Genomic DNA, 22,502 nt, shown 5'->3' on the forward strand with positions numbered 1-22,502 from the left:
AAAGTCAAAAGAGGATCCACGCCCTACCAGACCTTGCTCCTTCAGCAGCAGAATCTGATTGGTACAGCTTTTATTGTTTCTCTGTCATTTTCCAGAAGATTGGTGTCATGAGAGGGCCACAGGGAATGGGGGAGTAAAAAATAACATAAACAAACAGAAAGGCAGGAGGCAGCGAGAGGGGCTGAGATCGGGTCGTTCAGGGCAGAGAAGAGCCAGATCTGGGCAGTCAGAGCCTCTTAGCTTTCAGCCACCAGAGTGGAAAATTCTGCAAAAGAAAACGACAGAGGTGAGTCAGAGGGGGACCGTGGCCTGGGACACTGGCTGGGACCTGACTGTGGGGAGACACCCCCCTCCAGCTCCACTGCATGGTGTTTTTTCTTGATTCTCAAATATGCTGCAGAAGAGAGAGCTAGAGTGACGGAGGGAGTGAGCATGGGGATGAGTGAATGAAGGAGTGAATGAATGAGGTGAGATGGGAAATGATGCACCCACCATATTTTTTGTGTCATGATGTCATGTCACCCACAAATTATTAGTAATACTAACTACAATGCTAACAGCCCTGATAGTTTTCTGAATGTTTATCACATACCAGTCAGTTTTCTAAGTGCTTTATATACAACATCGTATTTAACTGACAAAAATCCCACGATGTGCATTTTATCATTATTCCCATTCTACAGAGAGGAAACAGAGGCTCAGAGTCCAGCAAGGTCTATGAGGTCACACAGCTAGGAAGAAGCACAGCCAGGCTTCACATCTCTTTCTTTTAGCGCTTGGTTTTTAGCTCCTCTTCTGAGCTATTTCTTAGCCCCTTGGTTTAATTCATGAGGGTCACCAGCAGAATCTTGAGAACACACAAAGTCCCAGGCCCTTGCTACAGAATTTTTGACTCAGAAGGTCTGTGGAGGGATGAGTTATTTTATTTGTCAAAAGGTGATTCTGGTGAACAGCCAAGTTCAGAAACAGCTGTGTGCTCCTCCTCCTCTGGGGGACCGAGCCAGGCCCTGGAGGAGACCGACCATGTGACTTCTGTACACAGCTCAGGGGGGTGAGTGTGTCCTGGTGCTCAGAATGAGCTGGGCTCTGTCTCACATGCATGCATGCTAAGTTGCTCCCGTCATGTTCCACTCTTTACAACCCCTGGACTGTAGCCTGCCAGACTCCTCTGGGATACTCCAGGCAAGAATGTTGGAGTGGGTTGCCATGCCCTCTTCCAGGGGATCTTCCTGACCCAGGATCAAACCTGCATCTTTTATGTCTCCTGCACTGGCAGGTGGGTTCTTAACCACTAGCGCCACCTGGGAAGCCCCTGTCTCACACAGCTCCTCATTTAATCATCACAAACACTAGGGAACCAGGAGTTATTATCCCCATTTTACAGAGAGGCAAACTGAGGACCAGAGAGCAGAAGTGACTTTTCAGTGACTTCAGGTAGTAATTGGCTGAGGATTCAAGCTCTGGGATCCAGACCCCTCCATGTGGGCTTGCCTGCCAGTCCACGGTGGTCACCCCCTTCCCTAGCCGTGTACATTGGCCCTGCTTTGCCTTAATATTAAGGATGTCAGAGAGAGACCAGTGTTGGCACCAGGGGGCAATCAGACATCTTTCTAGTGAATCCAACTCCATTAAAATGAACAAAGGATGGGGCAACCAGGTGAGGGGAGATGCAGGGGAGTCCAAGATGGTCCCCGCACCATGGGAGTTTCTGGAAGAAGATGCTATCAGTAAGTGCTCTGTGCTGCTGGCCTTTTCTCTGAATCTCAAGCATGCCTAGGGCATTCACACCCCAGGATCTTTGCACCTGCCATTCTCGTTGCCTGGTACATTCTCCAGGCTGCCTCACGGCCGGCTCCTTCTCACTCACCTGGTCTCAGCTCAAATACCACCTCTCAAGGGGCCTTCTCTGACCCCTCTGGTACAAGCAGTGACCCACCCCTACTGAGACCCTTTTTGCTATCACCATTTATTTATTAGCTTCACAGCACTCCCACTCTCGGAATACTTCTGAGTCTATTCTTGCTTATTTACTTGCTGTCTGCTTCCTGCATTGGACCCTCTCAGGCTTTGTTTCCTTCGTCCCACCTCTTGGCTCTGCATCTGACACCGAGGGGACCACATCTGTTTGTGAAAAGATGGGAGAGGCACAGAGACTCTGTGTTCCCAGCAAGAAGAGGTGCCTTCTATTTAAGGCATCAACAAAACCCTCAAAGAAAAGGTGGCTTTTGATATAGGCATATAGGCAGATGCAGGATTCCCACAGGAGAAAGCAGAGGGAGAGGTCCAGTCTCAGAGGGCAGGAAGCAATGGTGTGTATTTGGGGAAGACTCAGTAGTCGTGCTGGGCTGGCCTCTTGCATGTAAGATGAGCTCAGCTAGAGAGGCCTGGGCCCCCGAATCTGGCTCTTCCCCTTGTGGGCTGTGTGACCTTAGACAAGGCGCTGAGCCTCCCTGAGCCCCACTAGCATCCTCTGTAAAAGACAGCTCTGCTTCTGACTCAGGGCCGTCAGAAGAGAGGTGCTGATGCACAGGAGGCCTCAGCCCCTTCTGGCAGCTCCTCTACCCTCCCCGCTCCACGTGTTCTCAACTGTGGGGTCCTCATGTGCTGGTCAGTAGGGTTTCTGCTCAGCAGTCAGGTCTTCTGAGACCTTTATTTGGAAGATTTACTTTAGGAGAGTCTTCCCTGTTGTTTTTCTCTCCAAGAAACGAGAGAAGACAGAAGGAGTCGGCCACCCTCTCCGATATGTGTCTCTGAGATGCCATGTCCCCAGCCTGCCAGACACTGCGGGACCCTCAGATAAGGCCCCGTCACCTCTTGAAACGCAGGTGTGATGTGGGGACAGCACAGGTGGGGACTGAGAACTAGATTTCGAGGCTTAGTCCGGCCCTGTTTGCTGGGCGTCCGCTCCCCAATCTGGCCCTGGAGTGAAGGGAGAGGGCAGTAACAATTCCTAGTCAGAGACAAACAAAAAACTGAATGTGAAGTGGCTTCACAAAGGCCACAAGAAGTATCTGGGGCTCCCCTGAGGTTCATCCTGTCCTCCCCAGGCTTGGTATGATACGTACTGTGAAAACCTCCCAGGGTAATTTCTTCAATACACATGGTTATGTAAAATGTTATCAGTGGGGATGCTGGGCTATTGTTGGACCTACAAAGTTAGAAGGATTTAAAAAATCACCAAGTGAAGAAACAAAACCACCTAAACAACACATGGGATCATCATGGAAGTGACCTACCAGTGACCCCGCCGGGTGGAGGGGTCCTCATCTTTTCGGGATTTGACCTGGGAGATGGACGCCACCCTTTCCTGTCCCCAGCTAGTCCCTGAGGCCAGGAAAGTCAGGTGGCCTGGAGGTGGGGGACTGGGGATCAAATCCAGGTGAGAGAGGGGAGAGTTCTCCTGCTCGTCCTGAAAACCCTCAGGGTGGCGGGCTAAGGGATCACAGTGAATGTCAGGAATGGAACCCATCATCAAACACTAAAAATTCCTCCCACAGTCCAGGCATCAAAGCGTCCGCTTTCTCACCAGGGGCTCCTCTGAACCTACAGCACCCCACTAAGGCAGGTGGTTCTTTTGAAATGGTTTTTTTTTTTTTTTTTGGCTGCACAATGAGACCTGTGGGATTTTAGTTCCCTGACCAGGGATTGAACCTGTGCCCCCTGCACAGGTGTCTTAACCACTGGACCACCAGGGAAGCCCCAAGATATCTTTTACCATTAGTACTTTGATTAATATTGCCCATTTTTATAGAATTTAAAAATTCTTATTTTTATTGCCTCTGTGGGAAGCATTTTTGCATTTACCATCTCATTAAGTTCTCACTTCCTCCATGGGAGAGAGGCTTTTGTCTGCATTTTATAAGGGCGGAAACTGAGGCTGCAGTCCAGTTGCATGACCAAGATGGCACAGAGGACATGATTCAAACTTCCCTCTTTACCCTGGAGATTTCCAACCTACTTTGACCTGGGTCTAGAGTGACATAGGCGCCAGCTCAAATATCGCCACCCCATGACTGTCATATTAGCCGTTTTTTATTTACTTCGTGGTACTTATCACTCTCTGAAATGATCTTACTCGTGTAATTGCTTATTTCTTTCAGTCTCCCCCTACCACACTGTAAACCCCCAGGGGTCAGGGGGCACTATCTCTCTTGCTCACAACTCTCAAGCAACAGAACAGACCTGGCCCCCAGCAGATGCCTGTAAACAAATGCCAAATGGGTGAACAGATGGATGAATGGATGGCATGGCTCATGAGTCCTTCTTAGGTGTTCAGCAAGTACTGACTTTCTGCATATAATTCTCAAGACAGCCCCAGGAGGCGAGTGGGATGATTCCCATTTTATAGATGGGAAAGTGGAGGCCTGGAGAGGTCAAGTGTCAAGGTCATGTAGCATAGAAGGGACAGGAGCAGGGATTTGGCTGTGGTCTCAGGAACAGCCCCTACATGAAGGTAGAGAGGCCGCTCCTGAGAAGGCTAGTATCTCACGTCAGATGGAAACATGAAATCTCTCTAGCTTCAACCTGGCATTTGATCTGAAAAACTGGCTGGAGCCCGCATAGTCTGTCCTTGGGCACTGAGTCATTCTCTTCTGGGATAAAGGAGACATGAGTCTGTCCACCATCACCTGCTCATGGGGTAACTGTCAAGGGGGGTAATTGGTCCTTTCCATTTCCTGACCTCCATCCACGCCACCCCTAACCTTCACCCTAGAAATGACACGTTCTTGGCTGCTCCTCAGCAAAGAGCCTGACTATTACCTTCACACCAGATGGCATTTGGGGCAGTCAGCGTGAAGGGGACCAGGGGACACCGACCATGGGACCCTCCAGCAGTAGAATGTCTGACATTCTGGAGCTATGGAGGTGTTTTCGACCTGTGAGGTTTTCAAAAGCCTCTAAAAACAGACCTCTGGGATCCCCCATGAAGCAGTCAGGGTGTCACAATAGTACATGCCCTGGCTTTTTGCAGAAAACACAGGATTCTAATTTTGTCCTCCCAGATCCGGCGGCAGGGCACTTGGGAGACAAATCGAGGGCAGGGGTCACCGCTTCTGTTCCTTTTGTGCCTCTCTCAGGGCAGAGCTCTTAGGAACCAGCCAATTAACTAATAGCCTTCCTACCAAAATGTCTCCTCTAAAACGTCTAGGTCTCTCCTGAGAAAAAAACAAACAAGCAAACCTACAGAGACTCTGTAAAGTCCAGGTCGAGTGATTTGGCAGTAGGAGGCTGGCATGGGGGATGGACAGCAGCGGATGGGGGTCTGGTCTTGGTTCTGCCTTTACTCATGTCCCTGGACAGACACCTCACCCTGCCAGGTCTGGGTTTTCTTATTTGTGCAGCCTTGGGTCTAGAAGACACCTTTCCAGCTCCCCTCCAGAGTGTGGAGCACAGGAGCTGGGAGTCAACCCTCAACTCCCATTTCTTGCTTCTGTGACCTGGGATTAGGTGCTTCACCTCACTGTGCCTCAGTTTCCTCATCTGTAAAGTGTGGCTCCTTGGGCTGTTCAGAGGAAGCAGCTCTAAAGCCCTTATCACTGGCTTGATCTGTAGCTAGCACGCAGCATTTGGTAGCTGTTATTATCAAGATGTTTCTATAGCTCAAGAACTTCCCTGATGGTCCAGTGGTTAAGACTCCAGGTTTCCAATGCAGGGCGTGCTGGTTCGATCCCTGGTTGGGGAACAAAGATCCCACATACCCCGAGGGGAAAAAGAAAAGTATCCTTCTATGGCTTCAGGACTCTGTGGGAGAGGGAGAGGGTGGGATGATTTGGGATAATGGCATTGAAACATGTATAATATCATATATGAAACGAGTCGCCAGTCCAGGTTCGATGCATGATACTGGATGCTTGGGGCTGGTGCACTGGGACGACCCAGAGGGATGGTATGGGGAGGGAGGAGGGAGGAGGGTTCAGGATGGGGAACACATATATATATCTGTGGCGGATTCATTTTGATATATGGCTAAATCAATACAATATTGTAAAGTTAAAATAAAATACTTAATAAAAAAAAATGTAAAAAAAAAACCACCAAACCCATGAAATGCCTGGCTGCTGCCTGGCGAGGGGCTGTTGGGGGGGTGGGTGACACCACAGATGGCCCCATCACCTTTATTTCTTGCCCCACCCCCCTCCCCCGCCCCTGCCATTTCCTGTCCTGTCTGGCACCTGCTGACAACCTTCCAACAATCCTGGAAGCTGGGTCTGAATCTTGCTCCATCGCATCCTGCCTGGGCTGGGTGGCCGTAGGTCACTACCTGACCTCTCCGAGCCTCAGTTTTCTCATGTGTACAATGGGTATGATAACGTCTACTTACACAGCTCTTGGGAAGACCCGATGAGAAAATACAGACAGATGCCTGGCATATAGGAGATGGTGTATAAATAAATGTTAGTTCCTTGGATCTCCTCAGCACCACTGGGACAGGTTGGGGCTTTGAAATAACAACCGTAATCACAAAAATCCTGAGACTAAGATAGGAAGATGGAAACAGACAGAAGACACAGGAAGCCCAAAGAGCAAATCACTGATGTGATGCATGTTTCTGACACTGTCTATCCCATCCGAGTTAGGGTCCCATCCCTCATGTGCCTGTCCACAGACACTCATTCTCTGCCCCTCAGTTTCTGCATCTGTCAAATGGGGACACTGAGAGTATCTCCTCGTAGGGTGACAGTGAGGACTACACGAGGTACAGTGGTTCTTGGGCGGGGGGACATCCAGAGCCCTTCCTCCCAGAGGGATTCAGGTGCATCCCTACCTTTCGCCAAGGAAACCTCACCTGAGGCCCCTGGGGGCCACCTGGCTGGTGTCCTCATCATCTGATCAGGAAGATAGGAAAGGTGGGGGGTGAGCAGAGGAGGGAGCAGGCAAAGGGTCAGAGGATGGGCGGGTTCAGTCCTCTCCTTTCCCTTCTGAAACTGAAATTAGCCTAATTAGGTCTGTCCCAGGTCCCTGCGCTGTGGGGGTTGGACAAAATTAGAAGCTATTGACAGGTGAGCACAGCACCCGCTGATAGCCTGAGGGGAAAGTGAGAGGAACTTTGAGTCAGCGCCTGGAAGACGCTTTCCTCCCCTCTGTCGTGAGGAGCAGGATGAAGGCAGGCCTCTGGTTTATCACCTCGCCTCTAAATAGCTCCTGGGCTGGGTTTCTTATAAATTGGTATTGCAAACAGGGATCACTTTCCCACCCCAGAGGACGGGGAGGCTGGGTCATTCGAGGTCAAGGCGGAAGGCAGTGAAGAGTCGGTGAACAGTAATGGGGGTGCCCTCTGAGCCAGGCACCACCCTAGGAGCCGTCCCACTTCATCCTTACCAGCCTTCTTATCCCCATTTTACTTACAGGGAAACTGAGGCCGAGCGCCACTCAGCCAGGAAGATTATAACTTAGGCCTGGCTCATGGTAGGATGCGTCTCTTTCTCAGAGGTTGGAAATGAAAGGCCTTGAGTGCTGAATTAAGCTGTAACCTCCAGGGCCAGAAGAGGGGACATCTTTCTTTCTCCCCTCACTGCTGTTCCTTTTGGCAGGAGGGCAGTTATATAAGAAGTGCTGCCTGCCCTCCCTTGGCTAAATCTTATCTAGTGCAGCATAAGGCTGGGAGTTAGGGAGAGTCCACACGGGAATAAAAGCAAGCATCTTGCTAAACACAGAAACCATTTATAACTCAAATGTCCCAGCTCAGCCTGTTGGAGGGAGTGGCAGAGTCAGGACACCCAGGTTCCATTCGGCCAAGGGCTTGCTGTGTGACTTTGACACTTCACATCTGCCGGGCCTGTTTTCACATCTCTCACTGGGGATCACAGACTCTGTCCCCTAGACTGCATTGAGCCCGGATGAGGAGGCAATGAAATAGGACAAAACACTGCACACCTCGGGGCTCTGCCATCAAGGCTGCGGATTGGCCGTGGTGTGCACCTCCTGCCTGCCTTGGAAATCAAACCCCATAGGGGCTGGAGGGCTGGAATTACAGGGAGGCGGCAGGATTCTCCTTTTGTCCTTCTCACTATCTTCCCGTCTTAGACTTGGTTTCATTTCCTTTGAGGGTGGGTATTCCACTATTTGCAAAGGATTTTGAGGTAGCTTATAAGAGATGCAGGTTTGATCCCTGGGTTGGGAAGATCTTCCAGAGGACGGAATGCTGACCCACTCCAGTATTCTTGCCTGGAGAATCCCACGGACACAGGAGCCTGGTGGGCTACAGTCCACAGGGTCACATAGAGTCGGACACGACTGAAGCGACTTAGCACTCACAAGAAAAAGCACATGAAACAAGAGGAAAAGAATCATTTCCAGAGTACTCACTTAACTCTCGCAACGGTTTTTGAAAGTGGTTATTTTTATCCCCACTTTGGGATGAGGACATGGATGCTCAGAGAGGGGAGAAGGTTTGACTATTCACACTGCCGATAACTCGCACTCTACAGGTTGTGTTTTCTGCCTGACTTCAGGAGTTCCAGCCTGAGGGCTTACTCCTTCCCTCTCGCCTCCCACACTAAATAGGCTGCTGCTGCTGCTAAGTTGCTTCAGTCGTGTCCGACTCTTCGCGATCCCATGGACTACAGCCCACCAGGCTCTTCCATCCATGGGATTTTCCAGGCAAGAGTACTGGAGTGGGGTGCCATTGCCTTCTCCCATTAAATAGGCTACTTAAGGATAAAAGAGAACAGATTTTTGCCAGAAGGAAGCAGAAAAGGCAAATGCCTTCAGGCACATGGAACCAACTGCAAGGGTCAGGCAATCGTTGTGACTAAATTTCTCAGCCATGGAAGCAAAAAGCAAACCATGGGCTCTTGAGTTGGACCAGGCCTGAGGCATAGGAAATGGGATCTGCCACTGGGATCAGGTTTCAGGAAACTAACAAGGATTGCTGTGTGTGGGTGTGTGTACATGGGGCATGCAGTTCCTGTTTACAGTGTGGGGTGGGGGAGTGCTGGTGAGAGTGCGGAGGCTTGCAGCAGGTCCCCAGTCCTGAGTAGCTGAGTGATCGTGGGTAAGCCACCCACTTCCCTGGGCCTTGGTTTGTACTCCCTTCCCTTCCCTGTCTGTACAGTGAGAGCACATCTTGGGATGCTGTTGTGAGGCCTGAGGAAGTGCCCACGAATGGTGCCTACTCTTCTCATCAGCCTGCCCGTCCATGTGGGCAGGGATTGGGTACAGAGAACCCAGACTGTGGACACATGCAGGGTGGCAGAGGGTCCTGCTAGGATCTCTGAGTCTCAGTTTTGACTCTGCTCTTGAGTGAGCCTGGGCATGCTCCTTAACTGCTGAGTGCCTCAGTTTCCTCATCGGTAAACCGAAGAGTGATGGCATCTACTTTCTAGGATGATCATAAGACAGTGGTACTCAGAGTGTGGTCCCCGGACCATAAACACCACGTGGGAACTCAGTAGAAATGCAAACGCTTGGGCTCTACCCTGGATCTAAGGAAGCAGAAACCCTGAGGACAGGGCCCAGCCATCTGTGTTGTGGGCTGGGTGCTGCTGGAGACCCACGGTGGGGGAGGACAAGTACTTGAGAAGGAACCTGACACTTCCTAGTCTTGCCTATTACTGATGCCTGGGTTTGGGGGCACCTTCCATCTTCTGGTCAGCTTCTTCTTCCTTTCCTACTTTAACTCTCCCCTTTACCAGCTCTGCAACAGGCTTTCAAAGGTGGCTGTCGAGAATCAATTGACCACATCTATAAAAGTCTTAGAGCTTCCAGGAAGTAAGGAAGCTTCCTTTACTTTGCCATCTCTTTCCCTGAGAGACAGGAAAGCAAAGGGTTATAATTAGAACTTTGTCTTTCTACCCACTCTTATCAGTCTGGGATACTTAAGGACCTGGTAAATATCACTCATCTGCAGAAGGGCAAGCAGCTAGAGATGGAGGCAGTACCCCTGGTTCTGGAAACCCCAGGCACCTGCTACATGCAAGCCCTCAGCCAAAAACGGGTCTCCACCCTTAGCCTGAGGACAGCTCCCTATACACCACACTTCCTCGTCATTGTATCCCCAGGCTGGACACATATTCATTCATTCACTCGTTCATTGAACTTTTCTTTTACCCCTACTATGTGCTCTGTTCTAGGTGTTGGGGTCAGAGTTGAACCAAACAAAGTTCCTGCTTTTGTGGAGCTGACATCCATCCCAGAGGAAGAGAGACGCAATAAGTCAATAAATAAAGTCATCTATGGTCATCTAAAGCCTTTTGACTTGGAATGAATGAATGGATAAAGCAGGCAGCCCAGAACACTTGCTTTGGATCTAGACAGACCCGAACTCAGATCTTGACCTTGTCTCTTCCTAGGCAAACCCTTAGCCTCTCTGAGTCTCAGTGTCCTCATCTGTAAAATGGGTATAGGAGTAGTATCCTCAAAAGAAGCTGGGGAGATGAAATGAGTAAAATGCTCAGCACAGTGTGTGGCACAAGGGGGCACATTGGAGTTAGATGTCACTGCTGTTCCTACTCCAGGTCACACAGCTGAGCTAGCTGGCAACCTGGCCCTCTGTCTAAGGGTGTATGCACTGGGGCACCTGGGGAGTCCCAGGGATTGAAGAGACCCCAGGATTGGCCAGTCATCTGACTGCTAATGTTAAGAGCAGGCACCTGAGGGTCAGGGACAAGTTCCATAAATTGTCCCAAGTCCCACCGGGAGCTGAAGGCGTCCTCCAGTTGGTGGACAGGGCTTAGATTCTTTGGCCTTGAGAGGGAGTAGGCAGCAAAGCAGAAAGCCTAAAATAGAAAATTCTGGGCCCACGGAGGGCTCTTTCTTCCATCCCGCTGCTTACTGGGCTCCATCACACCCATCCTTCCTGTCGCCCTCCAGAAACAGTATGGTGCACGGGGGCAGAAGCGGGGATTCGTGTCTTCATCCTCTCATCTCCAGAGTACCAGATGTGGCCCCCCACCTCAGGGTGACCTGTTCTTATTGCCCATTTCATCTCTCGCCCCTCTCTTCTGTTCTGCCCTGACTGCCACACTTGCACCACGTTGGCTGAGCTTGGACTGTGCTGGCAGACAGACCCGGGTTTGGCCCCAGTGTCACCTTGGGCCCTGGAGCCACTCTTCCTGCATCTGCATCTGTGTCCTCTGTCATCCCGAGGTCACGTGAGGTGACGTGTGTGCAGAGTCCAGCTTCGGACAGGACACACATCGTTCACCCTGGTAATCATTCTCTCTTGCCTCCCACCCTCAGCAAATCAGCTTCTAGTCCCTTTCTAAACATGCCCTAAACCTCCCAGCCTTAGTGCCTTTGCTGACTGATACCCAGCCCTCGCCTCGACCTCCCTCCACTTGCCCCTTGGCCTGTGGCAGACCTGCCCGTGGTCTCTAGTCTGCACCAGTGCCCGCTGTCTCCCTCTTGCAGAGCTCGTATGCACCTCCCGGCCTCTGCCTGGTATTTACCCTGTGTTTGTGTCTGTATCATAGAGCTGTGAGCCTTGCACAGATAGAATAGCAATAGTATGATAGCCACTGTTTCCTGAGCACTTACAGTGCTCTGCACTCCGCACTGCCATAGAATCCTCACAAAATCCCAGTGAGTTATGTGGTGTCATGTCAGGAAATCAGGGCTCAGAGGTGCCCAGCCAGGAAGTTGTGGGTCTAATTCCTCTTTGCCTCCTCCACTGCCTGGTACTGTAGATATTTGCTACTTAGTAAATATCTTTTTGGTTTGATTGAAGAGTTGAATTAGGGCTTTAAGATCTGAGTTGGGCAGGGAAGGAGGGAGGGAGAAAAGGAGGGAGGCCAGGATCTGGCCTGGTTTTTCTTCATTGTGTAGGTTGCTTGTGGGCAGCCAGCCATGAAGACCCTGCCTAGGGCTTCTGAGCTGTAGCATATTGGCTGCAAATAAAAATGGGAAGGAGGTCCAAAGGCCTGGCTTGGGGTCATGACAGGAACCAGGTTCTGGGTGGAACTGTCTGATAAGTGACCCGGTGAGGATGGGGGTGTGGGGAGATGTGCCATTCACTGCAATCACCTGAACCAGCCACCCATTTCCCTCTAGCACCCTCTGCTCTGGTTCTTTTAAAACCACCTCCCTCTTTCCCAGACCCAGGAAGGGCAGCTGCCAACGGGAGGCCAGGCGACTCATTGCTTCTGACCTTGTTAGAGTTGCTCCATTCTCATTTCTGGCATAAAACTTTAATAAACTATGTCCATGTTCAGAATCCTTGTACCTTTCCGAAGGCAATTTTGTGTCTCCAGCCACTTAATTTTTACAATGAGCCCAGGCAGGTCTTAGGATAAAACTGTGCACTCCGTTTGTCAGATGCAGGAACCTAGGTGTGGAGAGCTGATGGTCAAGGTCACAACTGGTGAAGAGCAGAGAGCAAGGAGAGCATAGGGGGCTGGATTTCATACTCAAGCAACAAATGTGTATTAAGTGTGGGCTGGGTGTGGGCTAGACACTGAGTATAAAAGGATGAATGTAACCTAGCTGCTATTAAAAAAATTAAACAGGCATGTATATAGCACTTCTCTGTACCACTGTTCTGTACACATCACTCATTAACACAGGTAATCCTCTGACAATCCAATGAGATAGGAAGCATCATTATGCTTAGTTCAGAGATGAGAAAACTGAGGCCTAAGAAGTTACTTGAATTGCCCCAAATCACACAGTGAGAAAGTGGCTGGGCTGGGATTTGAACCCAGACAGCACGGGCCCAGAGCCTAAGCATTTAATACAGTTTCCTTTTAAACTGGCCGAAGGGACCATCATTAGGACTGGCACAGATGTGGTGTAGCATGTTGGAAAGAGCTGTGTGGTTCTGAATCCTCACTCCCCACTTATGTCCTACCTCCCCGAGCAGGTCAAGCACCTTCAACCTCAGTTTGCCCATTTGCAAAATGGAGATGATTCTTAAGGATGTTGTGATGCTACAAAAGATAAAGATGCTGGGATGTGAATGCTGGATAGATCTGAATGGAGAAGGGTGTGGGATGGTGGACCACCAACCCCTTGCCTGTCCTGAAAGCAAAGCTCGAAAAGCAAGGTCAGGCTGGATGTTTCTTTTCCTAATTCCCAGCTGATCCCTGGCTGTTTTTTTTTTTTTTTTTTTCCCCTCTCTGGCTCTCCTACAGTGCTGGAATGGTATACCTGAGTGAAGCCAAAACAGGTTTTGAAATTTGAAGTTACAGGATACCCAAGACAAGATGCTGAGGAGAGGAGAGAAAGAATTTCCATCCTTGGAATCTGAGAATGTGAGAGCCAGTAGGGTCCTTGGGGATCAGTTGGCCTCATCTCCTTGGGTTACAGATGGGAGGCTGAGGCCCAGAGTAGGAGAGAGACTGCCCAAGGTCACAGAGCCCATTTGGGCAGAGCTGTGACCAGAACCCAAGCAGAAGTGCAGACAAAGTTCAGAAAATATCCCCAATTCTCCTGGATTCCTTACACAGCAGAGAGAGAGAGAGAGAGAGAGAGGATCTATTCCTTGGGGGTTGTTCAAATCTAGAAAAAATAGCAATTTTTTCTTTGCCTGGCTTACACGACAGAGCTCTTAGACCTCACGGATTGCCATTTTTCTTCGTATCTTGGGGACTGCGGGACTCCCCCCTCCCCTGCTCATGATGGAGGGACATAGCTCTGAGTTTTTGGCATCCAAACATCCCAGACCCACGATGTGCCCAGGTCACGGGTACTCACCATCAGCCCCAATCTTGCCATCTCCATCTTTGTCTCCAGCAGCCAGCAGCGTCTTGGTTTCTTTAACAGACAAGTCTCTGGCATCTGGGGAGAAGCCTTTCAGAATGAATCTGGAGGAGGAAAGGGAGAAAAGGGGGAGGGAATCAGGTGAGGGTCACCTTGTGGATGGTGGGCTGACGTCTGCACAGGGGAAGCAGGAGGCTCGAAGAGGAGGATGAGCAGGGAACATGCATGCCATTGTGCTGGGCCAGGTAGCCCCACCATGGCCAAGCTTCACGGATGGGTGTGCAGAGGACAGGCTGTCCTCAGCAAAGGGTTGCCCTCACTTCTGCTAGGGCACCTGAATTTGTTTATTTATTCAGTCAACAAAACAAATACCAGGGTATCTTCTCTGTGCCAGGGCCATGCTAGAAATGGGGGCATAGAGTTGGTCTTTGGAAGCCAAGTTGAAAAACAGGGAGGAAGTCAAGTATTCCAAGAGATGCCACACAGTGTGATGGAAGCAATGGTGGGAAGTGGAAAGCGGTTGCTTGAATGGTGCATCCATCCCACTGAAGGGGAGGGAAGAGTCAGGGGAGGCTTCCTGGAGAAAGTGACGCCTAGAGGATAAACAGAAGTCAGACTTCGCATGTGTGTGCGCGTGCGCATACACACTGGGCATGGGAAGGTAGAGGCACAGGGTCTAGACAAGGGTACCCTTGTGAGATGGTTTAGGGGAGAGACAGGATGGATGGGGAAGTCTCTACTTGAAAGGCCCCTCTCCACACCCTCCCCCTTCTCTTCCTGACAAAATTCGAGGCAGTCTTGGCCAGAGAGTTACATAAAGCACAGCTGGATTGGCAGACGTGGGCCAGGTGGCCGAGGGGGTTATGGTGGGAGGATTTTTGCTGATGTCATTTTTTTGCCTTTTCCTAGTCATAACCTTCTCTGCCTTGCTCCCAGGACTCTTGACCCCTCAAAGCTGGTTCCGCACCCCATGACATGCCCAGAAACTGTTCTAACCATCATGGTACAGAAGGGCAAGGGTCTGTGGGATGGCGGAAAGTGGCTTTTAGAGGAATGAAAATCAATGAAATACTCAAGGGAGCGCTCTCTCTGTCTTGGCTATAGTGTTAGGCAATGAGAAAAAGTGCCTCTCAGTTTGTATTAAATTATTAAGTAGCATCATTCCATTAGCAATATTAAGTGGCTATAATTTAACCTAGTTAGTTGCACTTTCTGCAGAGGATTTTATTCTTCCAGAAGCAACAGCAGATGGTTCTTTTCTGTGACGGATGCAGAGAGCAGGGCAGACAGAAAGGAACCTGGAAGCAAGTGTCCCAACCCCCACCCTGCTCCCTCCCCCAGAGCCACAGAAGATAGTCCCTGCAGGCCTCAGTTTACCCCAGCTCCTCCTCCTCGATGAAGCCGCTCTTGTCTTTATCCAGGATATGGAATACCTTCTTCACGTCTTCCGGGCTCTTTTTCTTTAGGCCAACCATCTGGAAGAACTTTTTGTGGTCGAAGGAGTCGACAGCTGTTGGGAGATGGAGAGGAGGGTGTTAAAATGAGGACAGAGAAGGGTCCTGGGAAAAGGTGGGAGAATGGGGGTGTCATAGCTGGGCCAGTCCTGGGGGATGGAGGAGATACACCTCCGTGGCAGGGCTGAGGGAGTCCAGGCCAGGCAAGGGGGTTTGGACCAAGGTTGCACAGCCATGGGTGGCAGAGGGGGGATTGCACCCAGATCTCCCTGGCTCCCCAACTCCCTCCACCTTCCACTATACCCTTCGCTAAGGGTAGGGGTAGCATTTGAAGGCAGAGAAGTTTCCATGAAGCCTTTTGGGTGGTGGCTGAGTGGGGGTGGGCACGGGAATTGAAGGAAGAGTGAATATGATGTGTGTCTGTTGTTGGGGAGGAGGGTCGACCTTTTTCTTGGCCATGGATTGTGTGGCCAGAAAATCAACACGGAGAGGACAAGTTTCTCTCAAGGTCACCTAGTAGGAGGAGCGGGGGGAGGACACAGAAGTCCTGGCTTTGCTGCAGAAAGCCATTCCGGTGGGAGTGGGGGTGGGTGCTGGAAGTCTCCCCAAGAATTCCCAGTTAGGTTTCCTCTTAGAGGGACAAGATGGGTTAAGGAGAAGTGGGTGGGCTATCGCAGGGCTCTGGGAGGGAGGCTTCATGCCCAGGGGATGGAGTGCCAAGCAGAAAGGAAGGGAGCCCCCCTTCAATATTCTGTACCCTGAGCTCTTTTTTAAGGACAATCTGGGAGAGTAAACGACCTTAGACCAGTAACATGTGTGTCGGGGGTGGTGGGGTGGTGTAGGGGCAATCCCATGGAGAGTCAAGGTATCCTCCCTGGCTGGACGGGAGGAAAGTTGCTCTGTCCACCTCAGACACTAGATGGAGGGGGATGGGGACAGCACCTGGAGGTGACCCCCGTGCTCATCCCCCTTCTGCCCTGCGAAGTGACCTTGGGCAAGTTTCTAACCCTCTGCCTCCCTCAGTTTCCCCATCTCGGGGACAGGAGGGAGGAGGAACTTAAGCAGTTAAGCGTTCAAGTCCAGGGCAGCTCAGAGACATGAGACTGTCCGTTCCCCTCTCTCGGTGCCTGAGGAGGCTGGAAGTTGCAAGCGCGGAGGATGCCCTGCGCGCAGCGCTGAGCAGAGCAGAGCGCCAGCTTGGGGAAGGTCATCTCGCTCCCTCGCAGATCCGTTGAGCGGGGTGGGCCCTGAGCCCCGGAGAAGGGGCTTGGACATTCAGGAAACCAGCAAGCAGTAGCTAGGCGAAAAGAGCCCTCTCCGGAAAGGGGTCGCGGGGAGAGAAGCATGCGCACCTATGGCCCCTCCAAGTGCCTTGAAAAGCCCCGAGCGCTCACAAGGACCCAGAGGTCCCGCTTTCCACCCCGGTCTTCGCCCTTGGTCCGGGACCTGAGTCCTCGCAGCGCGGTTACCCAGCCTTTGGCGCCCCAGAGTTTCGGTTGTCACGCCAGGCGCCCGGCCTCCTAGCTCGCTGTCTGCGCCAGGTCCTGGCGGGGCCAAGTTTGGGTAGTGCCGTGGACCCTCTTCCACGCTCCGCTAGCGCCGGGCGGAAGCGTGAGCATAGAAGCGCCGGGAAGACTGGCCAGCCGCGGGACCCACGGGGGTGCAGGGGCCAGGGAGATGGATGAGGGGACAGGGATGCGGAGGGGAGCGCGCTGCTCACCGGTAAAGGCCCCCACTGCCTTCTTGATGTCCTCAGCGTGGAGCAAGTCTGTCATCGACATCCTGCAACTGTTTGAGCGGGCAGAGCAAGTGCGAAAAGATTAAAAAGTGCTTTTCTCATCATTTCTGCTCATATGACCTGCGCTGCAGTGCCGCGCGCCGGGCGCACGCCCGCCGGCCTGGCGCAGAGCCAGGGGGCGCGGGGCTCGGCGCGCAGCCACAGCGGCTCAGTCCAGCCGAGCCGCCGATCTGTGCTGACCGGGCTAGCCGGCGGGCGCACGGTCCCGCCGCCGCTCCCGCCCCGCCCTGCCGGGGGTCCTTGGGACTCCAGGGGCTGCAGCCAGGGCTCCAGGGGAAGGGGCAAACCCTGGAATTTAAAGGGCGCCCGCGTTCCCAGTTGGAGGGTTTTCCTGCCGTCAAGGGCAAGCAGGAAGCGCCGGCCTGGTGCGACGCAGGGTCTGGGATCCGCGCACCTCCGAGGATGTCCGGCCTCTTCGGGGAGTATACTGGACCGACAGGGGCCAGGTCTACATCCTCGTGGGTCCCTTGGCCCTACTCCCATTCTCTCTCCACTCCTACCTCTGCCTCCGCTGTCTGTCCTGGATGCAAATTTATGCTGCAAAATCTAAGCTCTGAGGTCTGGAAACCTGACCCACCGGGAGGTGGTGGCAGGGATAGGCCGGTGCTGCTAGGGCCCTCTGCGGGTGCCCCATCCCACATCTGGTCAGGAACTCGGAATACAGAAACCGATTTTATTTTTTTCATAGTCTGACTTTTCAAAGAACCCTTCTTGGATCCCCACTAACTACTTGCTTTCCAGGTCTCCTGAGCCAAAGTATCATGCGGGTCTGGACTCCTCCTGCCCCTATAAACCGTATGGGGGAGGGGAGGGTGGCAGAAGGTACTTGCCCTCTGCACTTTCAAGGCTCACGCTTGGGGAGCTGGTGCCACCCTCAGACCACACTTCCGAGACACAGGTTTTATGGCCCCATCTCTGGGAAACATGACACTACCTGATCTTTATGCAGCCAGAGACTGGTTGCTGTCTTTCCCAGGGTTCCCCGAGGGTTCAGGCTGCAACCAGCTGTCTCTAAAGTGTGCAGAGCACTGGACAAGGAGTCAAGAGTCCTGGGTTCAAGATCTGGGGTTGCAGTAAGTCCTTATGTCACCTTGGGTTGTGACCTTCGCCATCCCTGGGCCTCAGTCTCCCTCCACTTTGTTGATGGTATGTGGGTGGTCCTTTGTGGTGGATTCTCAACACTCTGACTTCAGGTGTGGGCAGGTGGGCGGGGCTGAGACAGTGTGCCTTGGTGGAGGAGCTAGGGAGAGCTATGGAGAAGGCAATGGTACCCCACTCCAGTACTCTTGCCTGGCAAATCCCATGGATGGAGGAGCCTAGTAGGCTGCAGTCCATGGGGTCGCTAAGAGTCAGACACGACTGAGCGACTTCACTTTCACTTTTCATTTTCCTGCATTGGAGAAGGAAATGGTGACCCACTCAGTGTTCTTGCCTGGAGAATCCCAGGGACGGGGGAGCCTGGTGGGCTGCCATCTGTTGGGTCGCACAGAGTCGGACACGACTGAAGCGACTTAGCAACTGAAGCGACTTAGCGGCAGCAGCGGCAGCAGCCCGGCTACCCTGTAGCTCAGGTTCCCTGGCACTCACTGTTGACACTATCTCCTTCAGCTTGGTGTTGGACGGCTGCCCTTCCTGGGAACCTTAGGATGCTGCTGGCTCCAGTGGGCCCCCTTCTCTGTGAGTCAGCTCCTTCAGGGGACAGCCCGCCAGCTGGTCTCCAAGGCACTGATGCTGCAGCTCCTGTCCTGATCTCTCACCGTGTGAAGCCATCCGTGGACCCCTCAGCTGCCCCTGTTGCTTCTGCTCTGACTGGCCTTTTAACTTAGAGATGCTGGGCTTCTGTGTTGTCATCTCAAGCCCCAGGCTCAGCTCACTTCAGGGGCCTTGTTGGCAAATCTGCTTCCCCAGCTGAGGGATCCTTATGCTATACTAGTGGGGAAACTGAGGCCAGAGAGAGTCAGCGAGTGGCATAAAAACACACAGCAAGGCAGTGGCTCAGAGGGATCCACCCCTGGCTCTACTAACGTCAAGTCCAGCGATCCACTGCATGGGGCTCTGCCAGCGCCCAGGACCATACCAATCAGGTCCCACATGTCTCAGCCTCAGATCGGCTTCCGAGGAGTCCCCGAACACTGACCCCTGTGGCAGAGGCTGGACTTCAACAGCCCCATCCTTCCCTCCCTGCTTCTTCCAACTCTCCCTGCTGCAGAAGCTTCCCATTAACTAGACACCATAGTCCACCCAGCCAGAGCATCAGATGATGTCTTTAGGTCAGCCCATCAGCCCTCCATACCCCTTCCTCCTGTGTCCTCTGCCCAGGCAAGGGCCACCTCACCTGAGTCCATAGATGTCTGACTCCACCCATCTTGTTCTGTAAGGTGAGCTTAGCCAGTGGGAGGAATTTGCCTCAGGTCACACCACGAGTTAGGATGGAAACCCCAGGAATTGTACTCTCAACCCTGAACTTCATGGCTGTCTGCCTCAGCCTGTGTCACCAGCCTAGCCTGTGTCTCTGGCAGGGAAGGGGACATTTGGCCATCCCGCCTCTCCTCCCCTCCATCCTCGTCCAGCCCCGGTGGCTGCCACTCACCTCAGGTGTGGGGTGGAGGGCTGGAACCTGGACCGAAAGGTTGGCTGGTGGGAGGTCCCGTCAGGAAGTGAGCCTGGGGGAGGATGGCCACCTATATAGGCTTCCGCTCTGGCTATTTTGGGAGGTGGCGCTCCCCTCTGTTCCCAGCCCCCTCCCCTTCCGGTGTCAGGTACTTCCCAACCACGGTGCTGGGTGTCTGTATCACATTCACCCTCCCTGGGCCCCTCGAGCCAGGCCTATTAATAACCCCTAGTCCCTGCCTCCCTCCAGCACCCAAAACTGAGGCTCAAGCAGGGCTCTCCTCTTCCATGAAGTCTTCCATGAACACTCTAGATGCCAGTAACATCGCCAGGCTCCAAAATCCCACAAGGAAAGGAAGACAGCACTCGAGCAGAGGGATGGAATAGGAACTGTCTTCCATGCATGGGGCTGGTTAGATTCCTATTTTTACTCAGTCTTCTCCCTCCAGCCTTGCAGTACAGGCCTGTCTCCCTCTTGCTCTTGCATGAGTGAGGCAAACAGACAGGCTAGGGGTTCTGCGATTGACTACTCAAAGCTGTGGACTGGAGCAGGGAGTGGACCCAGCATTTTCATAAGATGACCTAGTGCCTCCTAGAAACACATGCTCTGTATGTTCTCTGACAAATTCCTTCCTCTCTTTGCATCTCAGTCTCTGTCTGTAAAATGAGTTCAATTAGAGGCAAACTTGGCTCTAGAGATGGGCCAGGGGATGAAGAACCCCCTGAAATTGTATTCCCAAAATCACATGCAAGTGCTCTTATGTGAAGCAAGGGCCCACAGCTTTCAGGAGATTCACTAAGACATCTCTGGGGTGGTCTGTCTTGGATTGGAGATGACCATCCAAGGGGTGTGCTTTGAAAAGCATGAATGAATGTAACACATATTTACTGGGTGTCTAGTATGAACACCATGAAAGCTTCCTTTTCTCATCCCCAGCCTTAAAAAGAATTTCCAGGATGCTGACATTGTCAACAGGACATTCCAGTTCCTGATGGTGGTGTTAGGAGGCCCAGTCTCCATGCGAGGTAGATTGGAGGGAAGCTGTACTGGTCCTTCGTTGACCATCAGTTGACTCCATGGATGGAAGGAGCAGAGGGTGAACTGGATGGGGAAGCTGGTTCTGGAGCCTGAATGTGTTGTGCTAAGGTTCTGGACTAGGGTGATGGTAATGGTATCAAGGAGGGATGTAGACATAGGATAGCATCTCTGAGGAGACTCTTGCAGGCTTGAGGGCTATGAGGAACAAGTTGGACAAGTCCTAGCTGACTCTCAATTTTCAAGCTGGGGTTCACTAGAGATTGGCAGTGCTGCTTTTGAAGGCGGTAAGCCTGGGGAGGAAGTGGTACCAAGCTGGGGAGATGATAGTTGGAGATGAGCTCAGAGATCCTCCATAGTGACCTCCTACAACCTGCTCACATTGTAGGTGAAGAAACCAAGGCCAAGATGACAGACCCAAATCATGTAGAGAGTAGTGAATGAACCAGGACTTTGTGCTGGGTTTGGGATGCTTGGAGGACATTCTGGTGGAATGTGCCCAGGAGCTCTGAACTTTGGAGAGGGCTGACTGGACATAGAGCTGTGGTGGTCATTGGGGAGGTCAAGGAGTTGAAGTCACAGGCATGGCTGAGCCCTGGGGCAGTGGGTTGGGGGATGAAGCATCTTGAGGACCAGCCATAGAGAAAGATCCCCGGCTGGGGTCTGGGAAAGTAATCACACTTGTTTGCTGAGTATTATACCAGGTATAGTGTACACTGCATCATGGTTTCATCCTCATAACTCTCCCTATAAGGTAGGTATTGCCTTCAGGATTTTGCTAATGAGGGAACAAGGCTCAGCAAGGTTAGGTGACTTGCCTAAGGTTACAGAGTGCCAGGGTCCAGCCCCGGTTGGATCCAGGAATTCCCTCAGGATGATGGCGTTGGCGATTAAGGGATAGCAAACGCTGAGAGATTTATTAGATGCTCAATAATAACTGGTTTACACGGGAAATCAATAAAGTTCGTGACACCAAACTTGCTCTGACCACGGAGGCCACAGGCACCCTCTCGAATAGCGGAAGGTGCCCCACCTTAGGTATCTTCTCAAGTGGTTCTTAGAAGCCCAGGCAAATAAGTGGTTGCAGAGGACCCCCGCACTCCAAATTATTTTGGCATGAAGGAAGAACAGAAGAGAAAAGGAAGAAAAGGAAACAAGAAAGAACGACACAGGGAGACCAAGCTTCGGTGAGCAAGGCCCATAGCTTTATTTTCAACAGGGGCTTTTATACCATAAGTTGCACATAGAGGATAATAGGGGGTGTGAAATCATGCAAAGTCAGCAGTCTTTGATCCTTATCGAAACCAGGGTTTCTTTTCTGCAAACTTATCGTGTACAAATGGTTTAGGTGGTTTACATCATCTTCTGGCCAGAAGGCTATTAACATTTTATGACTCTGACAAAGGTTTGTCAACCATAAGACTTATTTTCTCTAAGAGTAATTATTTTAAAGTTTGGCACCATCCTCCAAAGGTGTTAGATAAAGTTGCATTCCTATAGGGCAGAGGTGCAATGGGTTTACAACAAAGGAAAGAATTTATTACCTTAAGGGTCTAAAGTTGCTAACACCAAGGCCACTACTTATTTTTTCTACATACCAACTATATTAATTAATACACTTCCAAGGATACAATACAGGGGATGTGGAAACTTGGCAGCAAGCATTGGCTCATCAATGAAATCTTCTACTAGTTTTATTCTGACAGCTTCTAACTCTCCGAGAGGCTCTAAACTATTTGAATATCTTAAGCTTCCCGTGCCTCTTGAGGCTGGGAGACTGTAAACAATCAAATGCATAGCTGTAGGAGTCCGGCTAAACTTGTCAGGCAAGTTAGAGAGCCATCTGAGGGGTTTGGAGTTAAATACTCCTATTATGCCCAGGAACTTTATTAACTGGAGCTGTAAGTTAACTCTTTTTCAGAGAGAGAGATGGTGATGGGGGACAGGCCCCCGTAAAGTCAGAGGT

General features: G+C 51.6%; 1 protein-coding gene across 2 annotated transcripts; it reads right to left on the reverse strand.

Annotated features, from left to right (window-relative positions):
• Positions 1-53: 53 nt before the first annotated feature.
• Positions 54-19,565, reverse strand: PVALB (parvalbumin). Of its 2 annotated transcripts, none has more exons than XM_019960114.2 (5): positions 19,481-19,565; positions 16,813-16,880; positions 15,016-15,148; positions 13,633-13,742; positions 54-265 (listed from the first exon to the last, which is right to left on the reverse strand). In XM_019960114.2, the coding sequence occupies exons 2-5, from the start codon at positions 16,871-16,873 to the stop codon at positions 237-239; spliced, it is 333 nt and encodes a 110-aa protein (XP_019815673.1). In that variant the 5' UTR covers positions 16,874-16,880; positions 19,481-19,565; the 3' UTR covers positions 54-236. The 2 variants fall into 2 exon arrangements, with proteins under 2 accessions (XP_019815673.1, XP_070644833.1); XM_070788732.1 differs by lacking the exon at positions 19,481-19,565 and adding an exon at positions 17,285-17,307.
• Positions 19,566-22,502: the final 2,937 nt, after the last annotated feature.

This window comes from Bos indicus, chromosome 5 (genome assembly GCF_029378745.1).
Source record: "Bos indicus isolate NIAB-ARS_2022 breed Sahiwal x Tharparkar chromosome 5, NIAB-ARS_B.indTharparkar_mat_pri_1.0, whole genome shotgun sequence".
Taxonomy (NCBI): domain Eukaryota; kingdom Metazoa; phylum Chordata; class Mammalia; order Artiodactyla; family Bovidae; genus Bos; species Bos indicus.

Coding starts and splice junctions, on each gene's coding strand:
- PVALB (XM_019960114.2), bottom strand. CDS start 16,873: ATGTCGATGACAGACTTGCTCCACGCTGAGGACATCAAGAAGGCAGTG. Junction 15,149..16,812: donor GGCAGTGGGGGCCTTTACCG/GTGAGCAGCGCG, acceptor ATCTCCCAACAG/CTGTCGACTCCTTCGACCAC. Junction 13,743..15,015: donor ATCGAGGAGGAGGAGCTGGG/GTAAACTGAGGC, acceptor TTCCTCCTCCAG/ATTCATTCTGAAAGGCTTCT.